This window comes from Pleurodeles waltl, chromosome 8 (assembly GCF_031143425.1).
Source record: "Pleurodeles waltl isolate 20211129_DDA chromosome 8, aPleWal1.hap1.20221129, whole genome shotgun sequence".
Lineage (NCBI taxonomy): Eukaryota > Metazoa > Chordata > Amphibia > Caudata > Salamandridae > Pleurodeles > Pleurodeles waltl.
The window spans coordinates 623090544-623103796 of NC_090447.1; the positions used below are offsets into that span (position 1 = coordinate 623090544).

At 42.7% G+C, this 13253-nt stretch overlaps 1 protein-coding gene across 7 annotated transcripts in view; it reads right to left on the reverse strand.

Annotated features, from left to right (window-relative positions):
• GPM6B (glycoprotein M6B) overlaps positions 1–13253 on the reverse strand; it is a 345888-nt gene that overhangs the window by 47990 nt on the left and 284645 nt on the right. For all 7 annotated transcript variants that reach the window (XM_069204726.1, XM_069204724.1, XM_069204722.1 and 4 more), the window contains 2 exons: positions 9049–9235; positions 4727–4883 (listed from right to left, as the gene is read on the reverse strand). In XM_069204726.1, the coding sequence (XP_069060827.1) occupies positions 4727–4883; positions 9049–9235 (344 nt within the window). The remainder of the gene's footprint in view (positions 1–4726; positions 4884–9048; positions 9236–13253) is intronic.

Here is a 13253-nt window from a genome sequence, read left to right on the forward strand (position 1 = left end):
AAGAGATGCCAAGAAACCCATCACATTTTTTAATGAACCAATAAGAACAATAAAGGCCATGGGAAGAAATAATTACAACAGATCCGTGCCACACATGAAAGGCTCCTTCCATTGCTGCAAAAGTAAACATCAAACACTAGATGCATTCTCTCAAACAGACAGACCCTAGAGCTTTCACATACAAGTTGTAAATGCTGTAATGTCTCCTAGCACAGATCCTGCATTACTGTATTCTCAACTCCATTTCACATCCTATCACAAAATTGAAATGTGTGAGGAAAGCCTCCTGCTGGTACTCCTCCCACATGATCACACAAAGGCAATCTTTCAGAAGAGCTGAACATGCCCTCATACAACAAAACCACAAGGTGCACTTATAAAAATCTATATCAAGCTAAACGCATTTTGCTTAAATGCACAATAAGTCAGACCAGAAATCGTCCTAAAGAACATTTCAGCATTTTAAACAGCAGTGGGGTCTTCCACTTCCTACCAACAGCTTCATGAACCCTGGTGTGAGGAGCTTGCTAGCTATTTTTTTACATTACAATCATTCCTCTTAGGCAGGATATTGTCACGAACGCCTAAAAAAGCTTGGTGACCCTCACGTCCTTACTGTATGTCTACAAGGGTTACTCAATCTACCCTCGGCATCTGAAGCAATCAATCTTAATACCCTCCTCATTATTCTACCAGAACACAGGAGCAATGAGGACACTGTTGTGAGCTGGGTTTAGCAACATCTCTCAAACAGATTTCAAAAAGTGACAACTGGACACTCAATCTGAAATCTTACCTCCTCAGCAATCAGTAATCCTTCACATTTTACCTCTTAAACTAGTGTTGAAACACTATGTCTCCTTTCAACTTTACACACTTACATCTGAAAATGGATTGTTCAAACGGCCTCTCAAATTTAACAGCCTGCATATTGCAAATACAAATCTGAAGGAAAATATGAAATTAAAGTTCACCTCTCACAAAAAAAAAAATCTTGTTCTCTCCAACAAACAAAACTGTGAACTACCTTAAGGCTGGATTTAACACCACAACAAAAATGGGGATCGTCCCCAAAATCTCTGCTTTGGTGGTCACTCAACATCATTTTTAGGTTGAGCTTTTGAGACCTGTTGTATATACTTTGTGGGCTCCAGGTGCGCCCATTGCTTTTCATTTCTCTACGTCAGTGTCCTTTAAAAATCCTTGCTTGCTAATAGTAAATCATTCCTCTTTGTCACTCCTTTTTGTCTTTTGTTTCCTCCCATAGAGCACCAACCAAGTACTGTATCCTTATGCGTTGGCTGTTCATCTGTTTTATGGGACTACTTTTTTCTTTGATTCTTTTTGTTTTTACTGTTTGAATTCAAGTTCACTTAATCTCCCCGTATCTTCCCACCTGCCACTGCTTATATTTTAGTTCAAGCAGTAGTTCACTTAATCTCCCTGTGCTGTCCCCCATCATGTGAAATGAAAGCTATTTTGGGATGTAACGGTCCTGCTCTGTAGTGCCCCAAACTCTAACCTTACATAAAAGTGCACAAACATCTTATTTCTATTTAGTAAATAATTGGCTCCCTTTCACTCGTTGGTCTGGCCTTTTGCCGCCCCACATTTCCCTTGCTAAAAACATTCTCCATCCGAACCCTTTTCCGCTCTGTTGATTGTTTTGAATTAATATTATTGCTCTCTCTCTTTAGAAGTGGCTGTTGTCTCCACACAGTGCCACTGCCAAATGTGTGCAGCACAGCACCTGCTTCACGGCCATTGCGCTTCATCGTAATATGGCGGCTGCACACCTTTCTTTAATCAGCAGTGAGGCTCCTCTGACACGACAGACTCACATCCCTTTGTCCCTTCACTCCATATAGCCCTGCCTGTCTTCAAGCAGCTGTGGCAGCTTAAACATGTCATCACTTTCCTGCTGCCACTGCTTCTGCTCCACTTGCCGTTACTCATGTAAAACAAGGTGAGGATTTTTTTTTTTTTAATGGGCCAAGGGAGGGGGGGTCTCTGAACATCATTGGTGAACAGCATTGGTGTCTAACCTTAAATAAATGTGCACAACCAACTTATTTCCATGTAGTAAATAAATGGTCCCTGTCACTCGCCGCTTTGGCCTCACGCCTCCCTACCATCTCCCTGCTAAAAGCATTATTCTCCATCCCGAACCCCCTACTGCTCAGTTGCTTGAGTTCTCATTATCTCTTTGTCTCACTTGAAAGTGTCTGAAGTCTTCATGTGGTGCCATTGCAGAACGTGTTCATTTGTGGCAGTCTGGATGCTTCATATACAGTCATTTATTTTTTATGCATGCCAGTATTAGCTGAATGGTGTTTTTTTGAGTGTCAGAGCATGGGGATCTTTGTTGGTTGCACAAGCTTCTATTTGAAGATTCTCAGCAGACAAGATCCATTAGTGGTTTTACAATCCCACTAGTATATCTGCAGGGACCTCAGTTATTTGATCACATGCAAGGGTCAGCTGGGGCACTAACGCGCTGCCCTCTCTTCAGTTGCTCGGGTAGTGATGTACTCAAAGAACCCAGCCCCCCAGATTGAAAAGATCACAAATAGTATGAGAACTTTGATATTTATTCTAAACAGTCATAGTGTTGTGCTCTTTTTATATTGAGCTTTCACATATCAAGCACTTTCACCTAAAGTTACAAAGACACAGATCCTAAGCCTCTCTTCTGGGATACTCCCTGACAGCCGTTCCAATATCCAGACACCACACAGGGGCTGCCTTCTCCACTCCCCCATCTCTCACCTCGTTTTGATCTTTCATGTTGTTGTTGTTGTTTTTTTTTTTTTTTAAAGCGTTCACCCAGTAGTGTAGGCACGGGAAGAGCCAAGTTCTGTTATCCACCCCAACCCCCTCCCATTCACCAACAATGTGTCCTCTTGTTCACCATCCCCACCAGCAAGCCCAATTCACCACTGATACCCGCCCTCCCATTCACCATCCCCACCCCATTGCCAAATGCAAAAGCTCGCCCGTAAGCGAGACCTAGTGGCTTTGCCAATGCTTTTTGATTCAACAGACACATAAAAGGCAGAAGCAAGGAGTGCCAATCACTATCTCAGGCTCATACTCAACATCAGATACTTTCTTTCCAGGTCAGACATGAAGATGCTAATCCTGACCACAGTTTTATCCAGAATGCAATAGAATATTGAGTTATACAGGTTTTTCTAACATCTGACTTGCTACAACATAAGCAGTCCTGCCCTTCACTGGTAGCCTCATCTCCCACACAAATAAATTCGAGCCTATCACTTCACTCCATACATCTCTAAACTGGATGCCCATAGAGATACAAAGCACAAAAAAGAATGCACATATCAGATGCAAGGTAATACTATGGACACCTCAAAATATTTGAGAAGTAAACTGATCCTAAAGGGAGGAAGCAAAGAGCTACATAGGAAGTCAATGCTATGTCTTACCTTCCCATGGAAAGCTCTACTGTAAAACACACTTTTCTTCTGCAACAATCAAATTCTCTACCACCTAAGATACACATGGTCCCTTCCCGTACATTATTCAAATCCAGTCTGAAGTGCCACGTGCTAGGAACCTGCTAATTGTTCCATTGTACCCTTTTGTTAAAACACTCTGTAAGCAAAACTGGCTGATCCACTTCAAGAGTTAACCCCTGCTTTGTCCTTTCAGGATACCTGTACATTTGTCTCCTGTTATGATTATCTTCTACATGTGTTGTCGTTTATATTACTTTCCTTGCTCTATGTTATTGGCCTTGTCCCCTCCTTTATGTCAAGTGCTCTGGCACAATTGCTCAGATTTATGACCACACTACAGAAAAAAATGTTAAAAAGGAAGTTGATTTACATAATTGTGTGTGGTGCAGAAACCTGTGGTTATCTTCCTTACCACAAATTCCCTGCTAAGAGCTCTGCCCTCTTTCTCAAGTTAGTGTATAGACACTGGATCGAATTCAGCTAATCATTTACAACTCAAATGGGGTGAAAATCCAAATCCCTAAACTCACCTAGAGGCACCTTATTTTTGTACATTCATTCCTAAACAAGAAGTCAGGACACACTATATTCTGTGAGCCTGACAGCATCAGGCAGGTGGCATCCCAGGAGCCTCCTGATACTGACAAGGTTACCACCTGTGATTGTCAACCAACTGCTACAGACCACAAATCCTTTGAGTTTATTTCTGGGATTAATTTACCGAGGTATTAAGACTAGGGGTAGGCTCCTGGAGATTCCACGGACATGTCCGTGGATGGAAATCGGTATGTTGCACTGATTTTGAATGCCAGGAGCTTGTTCTGTGCAGAGTAATAAGTGTAAACGGCACCACAAGTTGGCCACAGAATGCTGCTGATCAAGTTGGTTTTACAGCCGCTCGAATAGATTTTCTTCTTGAGCAGCAGCTTTCCTAATGTGAACAGTTGTGACTGCCGTCGCTGGGAAGATCTCACCAGGTGCCCTCTTAGTGGGCAGAAATTACCCTATGGGATGTCAATTCTTGCTCGCATTTGCTAGCTTACTGTTGGCGAGCTGTGTTCAAGAAAAAACTCTGCAATGCGGCAATCAGCAGAATTCAACCAGATCTCAGCATTACATACGTAGCACCGAGTGGCCAAAATTCCACCAGCGGAGCGGAGTTTGTCACCCATCCTTATTTGAGACTACTGCTCAGGTAACCTAAATGTAAGCGATGTTACGCTAAAGAAAATAATGCAACTCACCATTCCGCTGATGCATCTCCCGCAGGCTGTTGTTTTGAACTCACTGTGCAGCTCTTTTACAGCACTGGTGGTATAAAAGCCTTCTGCCAACAGAATGATCCCATACAAGAAGAAAAACGAGGCAATGCCATAAATGACATACTGCATCAACTGTATTCTAAAAAACAAAAAAAGAAAAAAACGAGAGAGAATAAAACCAGCTTAATTTTATGAAGAAAGGATAATGATTTGTACCAAAATATTCTGAGGGAAGAGGAAATCAACACTGGCATGAACAGGAGAAATCTGACACTGCTTTTCTCCTGTCGGGAAGACACCAGTCATGTCTACTCATAAATAATAATGCCTTTTTTTGTTTCCAACGATTCTGTACAATTACAAATTAAACTGTGTTTATGTAGAATGAGATCAATATGTTTTTCAAATCAAATACACACACATGCCAATAAGGTGTGAAAAAAATCAAATTAGATTTAAATGTTCATTCACAATATATTTTACCTTCTGGCAAAAGTAGATTGGTGTCATCAATGATCCGAACTACAAACTCTAGGTTTGAAGAGTGGCAACATTTTCATCATTTTATGTCGGCCTTTGTGACGATCAAGCAGTAAAAAGGGACTTGTCACCAATGTTTTCCAGATTAATATGTTAAGGCTATTTAAAGACATCACACAGCTGGATGCCAGGTGACGGGTATTTCTCTATCCCACCCGCTTCCGCGATGTATGCGGTTCCGTGTGTTCATATGCCTCTGATGGTGCCATCGTGAACTTCTGGCAACCAACAAGCTACAGTCTAGGATGAGACTGGCTGCAGAGTTTTGCATTGTCTGTAGTCTCTTCAGGAGGCGTGTGGTGGTTCCTATGTAGAGTGTGTTCCCATAGTTCAGCTTGCTGGTAATGAGGGCCTGTATGACGGTTCTTCTGGTGTTGATTGGGAGCCACCTGAAGATCTTGCGGAGCATACGCAGATTGTGGAAGGAGGCAGATGAGACTGTGCTTACTGTTTCTTCATGGATAGCTTGGTGTCCATGATAATACTAAGGTGTCAGGCGTGGTCTGTCGGAGCGGGTGAAGGGAAGAATTCAGTGGGCCATAATGTTTCGTTCCACAGTGAGGTGTTATTCCATCGTGTCTGTGTTGAGTTTGAGACAGCTCTCCTTCATCCAGTTGGTGTTGTTTATCCTAAATCTGTGAAAGTTGGCTCTGGTGTTGGGATGGGGTCTTCTCACAGCGAGAGGATGAGTTGGGTGCCATCGGAGTAGGAAATGATGTTCAGTTGGTGTTTACCAGGGGGGTCATGTATGTGTTAAGGAAGGTGGGAATGGGGTATGATTCTTGGTGCACGTCGCATATGATCATCTTCTTGGGTTTGGAGGTGAACAGTAGGAGACGGATTCCCACGGTTCTTCCGGTGAGTTATGAGGCGATCTGTGTTTTGAGGCTATTGGTACTGTGATGAGCCAGCTGGCTTTTCTGGCAGATCCCTTGGATTTGGCTGGTTTGATGATTGAGGCCATTTTGTCAGTGCATTCTGTGATCCACTGGGAGAGTTCTTTACAGCCTGATCTGGGTTGGATGTTGCATCTGGAAGGTGGGATTGGAGAACGCTGTTCCATTGGTCTCCTGGTATCTTTTTCTAGTTTCTTTGCATGGAGGAAGGGGCTGTGGTGCTAGTGCTGGTCGGTCTTGTGATGGTGAAATGGATGCAAACGTTGTCAGTCCAAGTGAGTTGTGAGACGTGGGTATACTTGACCCTGTTGCTGGATGTGAAAATGGGGTAGTAGAGCATGCGTCCTGCGATGTGGGTGGGGTCAGTGACTAGTTGCTTGAGGCCAATGTTGCACACGCTTTCCAGGAGGTTGGCTGTGTTGGCTTTGCTAGGGTCACTGAGGTGGATATTGAGATCCACCACGAAGTAGTAGTGTTCTGAGTCAATACTGACAGAGGTGATGAGGTTGGGAATGGTGTTGCAGAAGCTTGGGCATGGTCCTTGTGGTTGGTAGGCAAGGGTGACTCTGATCATGCTTTTTCTGTTCAAGTGAAGTTGGAAATTGAGGTGATGCATTATGGGGGTGAAGTCGCTCAAGCAGGATGTGCAGTGGATGGTGTTTTTGTAGATGATGGCAGTTACACCTCATTGTTTGTTGGTTCGGTCTCAGTGAGTTATCTTGTAGACCTCTGAGATGGCAAAGGCTATGTTGGGCGCAGAGGCATGGGTTCTGCTGGGTCTCAGTAAGGAACACTGTGCCAAGGGTGAGGGATGAGATTATGTCCCAGATTTCTGAGGCATGTTTGCTGAGTGATCGTACATTGAGTAGGATGCACTGGAGTTGTGCCGAGGTGGTCTTGGTTGGTAGTGGTGTTGTTCTGTTTGAGTATTTCTGGCATTATAAGTTGCTTTGGTGTTGCAGGCAAATCGGCAGTGCCAGCAGGAGAACGGTCCTCTGGGGTTTTGTGGAGATGTGCAGCAGACGTTGTTAATCTTGTTGATGCACCCGGGATCCAGAGCTTAGAGGTCTGTGGCAGTGTAGCTGCACAGGAGGGATGAACAAGGGTTTCTGTCGCTGGGCGAGTCCCAGGTGCAGTCCGGTTTGCCTTTGGTGCACCCAATGCGCGTCTGCGCTGCAGCCTCCAGTAAGTAGATCCTTTGGAAGGGGGAGGCAGGGGCCCTAGGAGTCAGGGGTAGTGGGCAGCAAGAGGGCACAAAGACCAGGGACCATGCAACAATAAAAACAATACAAAGATTACCAAACAATACATATATGACCAAAAAGATTACAATTGTGCACAAGAGATGAGAGACCAGCAAAATGGGGGATTACAACAACACACAATACAAGGTTTACAATGACAACATCAGCACATAGAAAACGGCTGGGCAGAGCAAAGAGGGCAACCAGGAGAAGCCCAAACTTAGGTAGCAAGAGGGAGATGGTACAGGGACCTACTCCTTGTTAAAAGAACCAAATTTGGGCTGAGCAGTCCAGCTCACATGACTGGATTTACTAGAACCCCATTGTTATTGTAGCTATAATCTAGCCTCTAAGGTCCTTACGGAATGCAGAGGTTCCGGTGGTTCATACTTATCATATCGAGGTTTCTGACTACTGTTCTGCTGATTGTTCTTTCATTCCATCTGTAGTCTAAATCACACAAGTTCAATCCAATGAATATATACACACCTCTAAACAATGACATGCAAAATAATCCAAGCAAAATGTATTAACATTGACTTATTTCAGTCCAACCCAATTCTGATGTAGCCACTGCTGTTTCTTGCAGCATGTGTTTATCACAAACTTTTTGTTAGCATTCTGAGCTCGTAACCACGTTTTAGGGGTTCAGGTTGTATGTTTCTAAGTCATTGGCAGTTTTGGCGGTTGCTGCTTCAGAGAGGGCCAACCTCAAGTTGCTAGTCTATGGGTGGGCTCCAAAGAAGTACTGACGCCAACTATTAGTAAGTCTATTTGGTTATCTCTGGATCTATGTAGATAAAACCTACTTCAAGCCAACAATGACTCATTCCATCCGAAAAGAAGAAGCTCTTCTTACTGAATTGGGCCATCATTCATGATGAAATGTTAAAGGCTGGCCATGACATATATGGTTGTACCATATACATTTCTCTTTATTTATTCAAGCTATATTATGTTTAAATATCACCCTAGTTCATGATGCCACAATACATGTCTTACCCTTTTTTCCACTGTGCTCAGTTTCCTAATACAGTGCTTAATCTGCAGAAAAAAAAGAAAAAAAAACAAGGGGTCCAAAGTTTTTCCTAGGAGCCCATAGTTGGTGCTGCCGACTACAGACCACCAAGGCTGCCTAGTCTTGATTCTTCATAATGCTTCTTTCTTCCACCACCATGCACTCCCTGGCTCTTTATCTCACTCTTACGTGTTTTTTCCATCTTTGCTCTCTTTGTTTTGTTCCTTTTCTCTTCTTCCTCCTTTCTCCCTTTTCTGGCTTTCTCTCTCTTCCTCTTGATCAGTTTTGATGATGTAAAATAAGACATGGTATCTAAAAATGACTGCCGATGCCAGGCACAAATTAAGTAGTGTTTGTATAAAGAGTTTGATAAACGATTGGGGCAGTCAGGTACTCCTGTCTGCTGCTTCTCTCCCTGTAAACCAGCCTTAGGCTTACATCTCTAGTGGTTTGCCTTAAAGGTTTCTGATAATACCACTAGATCTACCACATCTGCTTTTAACTGTGCAGCAATGACGTACTGCAATTTTTGCACTTGCTCGGTTTGGCATTTTACAACAGAAAATACATTACGCTTTTTGATTCAAGTAGAAATTGTACACTTACACTTCACTGAGCAAAGCATGGTCAGCGGTGTTGGAGGAGAAATGCTGCTCAAGGATGGTTACCGTCCCAGTGAGAGCCACATGGCCACAGCCACAGAACAGCGCAACCCCGGAGAAGCAGAGGATGGTTGCCACCAATGAAGCATAGGGCACTCCACCCAGGCACTTGATACAGCACTCAAAACAACCTAGGAAGAAACATTGTTTCAATTAAAATTCAGCCCACTTCAAAAAAACATCCAATCGAGGTTATAAGGATGGAAACCATCAAGCTTCTGTTTAATTTGATCATGCTGGTTAGTATGGGTGTATTCTAATATTAAGTCTCCAGGACACATACTAGAAGCTACCACGACTGCTGCGTTTCGGGGCGCACATACGGCGGCAAATGCTATTAGACAACTACACGCAAGAATGGGTCACAATTACATTTCCTCAATGGCCTTGCTTGAAATTCTGCAATGACAATGGCATCCAATAGCGTATATCTTGAAGGGATTCTGTTAGTGGTGAATTACAAGGCGTATGTTTTGCTGTTGCATATTAATCACAATAACTATAATTGCTGTTGTAACTCAGTCAGAGCACTCAATTTGCATTATAAATGTCCCTGGGTGTAACAGAAACGAAAACATACAAATTGGCAGCACGACAACACCGGCAGTCGAGCAGTCCTTTTACCATTTCAGTAAACAGCACGTTGCTGTAATGAGGCTACTTTAGTACTTATGTGGTAATAACGGGATTGAGTGGCGATAATGATTCTGGTTTGCGAGGTCAGGCCTCGCCGGTCACTTAACCCTTTCATGATCAGACACTAGACAACTCTGCCTGGATTCATGCATGGAGAAAGTCGGTCTTACTGGACTGGCTCTGGGTTAACATTAGGCCTAGGCAAAATCTAAAGTAAACAGACGAAATTTGTGAAATTCCAAAATTTAACATCAACAAAAATTTTAAAAATTCCAATTAAGAAATTCCACTTATTATTTGCTGGTTGGAGGATGGTTTGGGAGGATGTCTTGCAAAGAGTCATCTTCTCAAATCTGCCTCCTGTCAGTATCTGGAGTGAATTATTTTATGCAATGTCTATCTTTCACTTTTCATGCATTCTTTTTTCAAAATTTGAAAACATTTTCACAGAAAATAACTTTGTAATTTCACAGATCCCTACCACATGTAGGTGCTGGGAGACTTTTGACCACATTCAGTCTAATTCATGGGGTCACTGCGAGCCTAGCTCAACGGTCTGAGGGCCTATTCCAGCTTTAAGAAGTATTTGGTGAACCAATGTGAAAAACAGGTCAACTTTTTGATTCTCATATAGAGCTTGACGCACTGTGATTTTCTTTTGGGTATATTTGTTTTCTTGCTCTTTTGCAGGAGTACAATGATCAGGGTTCACTTTAATTATGCAAAAAGAGAGGGACAAATTATGCAGTAGGAAAAGGCAAATTATGCCTCAAAATGTGGCATGTTTTGTAATAGTACTACTTCATTATTTTGTCATTTTTTAACACTATCTGGGCATTGGCTCACGCACCTCATTAGTACCATTTTAATGTCCAAATATAGCAATAAACAACAAAAAGGTGACCAGTCCAGCTTTGCAAAGGGCCTTCCACTGTACCACAACACGTGTCGCTGCATTTTTAGTAACATGTGAACCATTTCAGCTAGAAACAACATTTTTGTAAAAATTTGCAGATTAAGCTGCAGATGATGGATTATGTGGCAAAAGCAACACATCTAAAATGATGTGAAAAATTGCTGCAGCCGCACAATAGCATAATTCCAGTGGCCCTGACAATGATCAATGTAAGCGAACATATGTAAGGGAGGAGTAGTTAAAATCAAATGCTTTATCTCATCCCAATTTAGGACCAACTAACCCAACCTACTACTGAAAAAGAAGATCAAGGATTACAGCATCCAAGAGAAGGTGCCAATTTGAGATTAAAATACTCCTTTTCAAGTGAACTCAGAGTAACCCGTATTTCCTACTGTCATTTCTAATTGTATTTAGATCCCTCGTTTCCCTCAACTGTTATTTTTCTTTATTCCTCTCCTCTACGGCTGTGTATACTCTAGGAACCTCTACCTATGCCCATCACCTAGTGTCACTAGTCCGAGCACTTCTACTCCCACTATTATCAATACCTTGTGTATATGTGTACATCTACCCATATTGACGTCCTTGTACCGGTTACCCCTACATCTAACAGTGTACTCATAAATGTATCCATAAACTACCACCTCAGACTCCACCTGCACTGTAGTATCTCCAAAACTACTTCAAACCTGGTAAATTCCCCACTAATTAGTCATGCTCCTTTTCCTCTACAACTCATTTTCTTGTTTATTTTTCTCATCCCAGCTCGCCTCTTTTCTGTTAGTTTTTTTTTGTTTGATTGAATGTGCTCAGTTTTTCCCGAAAAAATATTTTTACGGATTTTGGAAATGCACCAAAATGGTACGCACAAAGGCTTTTTGTGGTTGCAAACACTGGTATTTCGAGAAATCATATGGTTAATGACTGCAAAAAATTGTTGTGCAATCTACAAAGGCTTTTTATGGCTTTTTTACAACTCTTGGACTTCTTCGACCCTAAAGTAATTTAAAAAAGGGGTAAGGAGTGAAAGAGGCATTCCCCTGTTTTTGAAGATTTTGAAAATGATCTATTAGTGGATGTGACTATGGTCGCACAACATTGGTCACTTACCGACCCCTAAGTTGGAGTCTTTACCCGATTTGCAAAGGGGTATCTGCCCCTCTGGGAGAGCCTCACCTACAAGAATCTTGTTGGAGGGAACAATGCAAGTCCCTTTAATGGACACAGGCTGTTTTTTTTTTTTTTTTTAAATCTTATTTTGTAAAACAAATGTAGGGATGGAGATCTGCTTTTCCTTGCAGCCTTCCATGTTTTGCATTTGCCACCAGTTACTATGGGCTGAACATCGTAGCTTGCCTAATTTATATTCTTTGGCAACACAAAACGATGATGAACGAAGTGTTGAAACTTTTCAAACACGTACCCCCAGTCACAGATCTGGGTTTAATCCATCGTTCTTTTGCTCACCATGCCACCCCAGTTTGGACCCAGCCATATCCAAATCATTCTTGACCCTGTTCCCTATGGGAACAGTCCAGCCCGAACTGCCAGGTCAGGTCCTCCCTGGACCTGAAACAAACATCCTAGGACAGGTTTCAGGGTATCATCCTTCATCAGCCAGGTTAGCTTGAATCCACTGGCACAGTGGGCAAGGGACCCACGCTTGGGCATACCTTTCCCACTTAGGGAAACTTTAGCAACACAAAAGGATGATGGACGAGTATTGAAACCTTTCAAACACTCACCCCCAGTCACAACATCTGGGTTTAATCCATTGTGCTTTTGCTCACCATGATTCAAGCTAGCCTGGCTGATGAAGGGTGAAACCCTGAGACTGGTCCCAGGATGCTTGTTTCTGGTTCAGGAGGGACCTGGCCTGGCAATTCGGGCTGGACTGTTCGCATGGGGAACGGGATCAAGACTGATTTGCATATGGCTGGGTGGAAACTGGAATGGCATCCCAAGCAAAAAAAAACTGATGGATTAAACCCAGATCTGTGACTGGGGGGTGAGTGTTTGATGTGTTTGGCATTCCGTCCATCATCTGTTGTTTTTGAATTTATATTCTTTGGGCAGGTCATTTTATGACCCAGTGTAAACGTAGGATTTACGGTACAATCTATCAGTTCATAGGTCGCACTGCAAGTTGTATTTGGATTCGCAAATCATACTGTTTGCAAACTGCACATCCAGGTTTGCGAATGGAAACAGTGCATCTTGCCCTAAAGGTTCATCATGTCATGTAACATGCATGAATGTGGTTAACGCAAACAGTGGCAGCAATTCCATGTTCAGCTACTCCTTGCAATAAAATAGGGAAAATGGCAGTAAAAGGAACAAAGGTTCTTATTCTGACATGTAACACCGGTGGTGACAGTGGTTGTCCTTTTTGTTCCCACACTTCCGAACCCATTTCTTGATTCAAATCAAATTGTTGTTACGCTCTATTAGACATCAGCTTCAGCGCTGCCAATGTTCCTGCTGCATGAAGCGCTCGAAGCACATACTGGGAAGACTTTGGCAGCTAATCTTTCAGCTTGTTGTATCGCTGCCATTATCCAGTTTATTTGCTCCATCTGATGACTATCCAGGAA